Source organism: Glandiceps talaboti, chromosome 7, assembly GCF_964340395.1.
Source record: "Glandiceps talaboti chromosome 7, keGlaTala1.1, whole genome shotgun sequence".
NCBI classification, from domain to species: Eukaryota; Metazoa; Hemichordata; class Enteropneusta; family Spengelidae; genus Glandiceps; species Glandiceps talaboti.
This window is the reverse complement of record NC_135555.1, coordinates 6,631,126-6,633,930: the sequence shown is the minus strand read 5'-3', so window position 1 is coordinate 6,633,930 and position 2,805 is coordinate 6,631,126. Positions and strand designations below refer to the sequence as shown.

Here is a 2,805-nt window from a genome sequence, read left to right as displayed (position 1 = left end):
AGGACTTCCCTGCCGTAATTCTTTCTCCCGCTACCCATCGAAAAAAAAAATTGCCCGCCTACTGAAAAATTCTCTGATTGTACCATCCTGTTAGTCTAGAATTCTAAACGTAAATTACTGTACCAGTTTAGAATTCTAGACTATGTACAGTCCTGTGTACATGTAGAATGGAACAATAATCTTAAAAGCAACTTAAGTTACAATCTCTTGCGAATTTCGGAATATGCTGAGGCTAATGAAAGATAAATTCTGATAAGAAATACCACCCATGTGCTTGGTTTCCCATACGGTAGAAGAAATAGGCTGGAGTGGGAAAAGTCACGTCGTAAACCATTCCAACCGCTTTAAATTAATACGGCAACAGAGAAGACGCCCCGATATTTAGTGGTCAAATGTTATTATGACGCATAATGTGAGACTTCAATTATTTCAATCAATCATTCTTCATTAGAAATATTGCATTCCCCTGTCTGAAAGTTCTAACATGAAAGTGCCAAATTCGAAATGGGGCTAGTTATAACCAATTCCATGGATCATGCATTGAGTTGTTACCAATTGTCCGCTAAACTTATCTATTTTGAACATCTTGTAGAGTTTTTTGTGAGATTATTGTTGTTTCTAAGTTACAGATCATTAATCATTTGCCTCTATAAATAGATGTTTCGAGCTGTTATTATAGCAACCTAATTGTTTCACAAAGTATATCCTATAATTTTTTTCCATGGACTGCTTATAATACATGATCGCAAATTGGGTCATCAAAATTACCATAATCGTTTACAATGTGTAATTTATGATTCTGTGTTTTCATAGACATGCTGAACGTTTTACTAGTACATGTAATGTGTTGTTTTTGTGTAGTATAAAGAAGTGCTTGCAAGTATAACCGCCTCGGGCAGGGTCGAGGAAATTAAACTCGGGATGTATACGCGACGGGATTTCGATACGCCTTAGGGAAAGCGTATTGAACCTCTTTGCGTATGTACATCAAGAGTGAGGGGGAAATTGTACAAAATCACACATATTCAAAAAGCTCGTTTTAACTGTGGACTAGCTTACAAACTAAAACTGATATTTGTAGTACTTCCATGCTGTGTCTATGTTATGGTTTACAGGTCATTTTACATTGTAAGACTATGATTGTATTGCATGCATTGTCTGTGGCATGGACTCTAATGTGAGATGAAGACATAATGATTGTCCAAGAGGTATTATAATGAACATGTCATACTTCCTCTGTTCCTAGTACACGTATTCTATTTGATGTATACATGGATATGTTATGGTGTGACTATTACTATTCGAACATAATATGGGATGTCAACTGACCTTTAATAGGAAATGACGTGAAATGAATGATGCGTATAATTAAATCCAAACAATAACACTGTTAGTAGCTGTAGCTTACCAGATTCATGGCTACCCGGATTGTCCGTCATCTCCAAAACCCATAACTTTCTCCCCTCCACGCTCTTCCCGATATCGTAGAGTCTGGTGATGTTTGGACATTCTGAAGTCACGTTTTGTAGCACATTCACCAAATCCTGATATCGATGGTGTACAAAGTCAATCGATGAAATTTGGTGACAGAGTAAAAGTAAAGTTAAGACTAAGAAACGGAGTTGATACTTCGACTTCATAGTATGTTGGACGAACAAAAGCTCAGCCCTGTACGCTGTGCGACGGTTAACTTGACACTGCTATCGCCGTCGCACTCTGCGGAAACACAGGCTCGAAGAATCAGATTACAATCTTACGTTGGTGTGTGTATACAGACTGTTACCTTGAAATGAAACCACAGGAAATCCAGTTACATGTAAAGGATGAGCATAAAGGTATTGATGATGATGATGTGTGTGGGACGTCTGCTTCCTATGCTATGAAAGTCCGTCTACAAAATACTCAGCTGGTATGCAAAATACCAAAGTTCTACAGCTATATTCTCGCTACACTGTTACAGCTTTGTGATGACTCGGCTCATATAATTAGCCGATAACTTTATCTTAGAATTTCAAATACTTGTAAACTGCGATTACAACGTGTTCTCCAATGGAAGAGCGTTTTGCCAAATAAACTTTTCAAAACTTACAATACTAGTTCGAAAACTGTTATTGTCAAATGTTACTAGTAATACTCATCGAATTAAATACGAAATATCGCTCTCTTTAAAGTGACCTAATGGATGATTGACCTTATGGATGATGAAACAACGTCACTTTGTTTTTCTTCCTAAGGTTTTAATAACCAATAGGAAACGACCTACACCAAGTCATAATTACAACAACAACAAAAATAAGATTTGTGACAAAAGGTCTGTTTTGAAATCACTTCCTGTACGTATAACAACAAACTTGTTTTCAATATGGCCACTTTAAAATTATAAATCAATAGTGTTAGAGCCTGCTGTCCATGGTAGCTCTGTATACGCGCGCACGCACGCACGTAGATGGATGGGGGAGGATTACATAAAAGTTGTACTGGTTGATCGAGAAAAGTTGTATACGTACGTACATTTTAGTGAACTTGATGAAAAACAGACTATAAACAAAGATAGGTATTGTTCATTACGAATTGCTTTCCGTGTAGACAACCACTTAACTTGAAAGTGCCTCTGACACATTTAACCACTTCCACATGTCATCAGTTTTGCCTCTAAGCAGCTAGTTCTTATCCGACTACGAATTACTGTCGGCCTTGAAAAGCCTGGCAGATTTTAATCAAGCAGTTCATATCAATCGTACAACTCGCAATACCCAAAAGCGCTTTCCCTTCTTACCACAATATTTATCGTATAAAGAATAACTT

The 2,805-nt window shown here is 37.1% G+C and overlaps 1 protein-coding gene across 3 annotated transcripts in view; it reads right to left on the bottom strand.

The window, feature by feature from the left end:
• The window catches only part of LOC144437281 (carboxypeptidase E-like), a 6,980-nt gene extending 5,211 nt beyond the window's left edge, over positions 1 to 1,769 (bottom strand). Inside the window, exon 1 of one of the 3 annotated variants that reach the window (XM_078126201.1) lies at positions 1,409 to 1,769. In XM_078126201.1, coding sequence (XP_077982327.1) covers positions 1,409 to 1,640 — 232 coding nt within the window. In that variant the 5' untranslated portion in view covers positions 1,641 to 1,769. Of the gene's footprint in view, positions 1 to 263; positions 344 to 1,408 lie in introns of those variants that run through there. The other 2 variants (XM_078126204.1, XM_078126203.1) reach the window with 2 other exon arrangements.
• Positions 1,770 to 2,805: the final 1,036 nt, after the last annotated feature.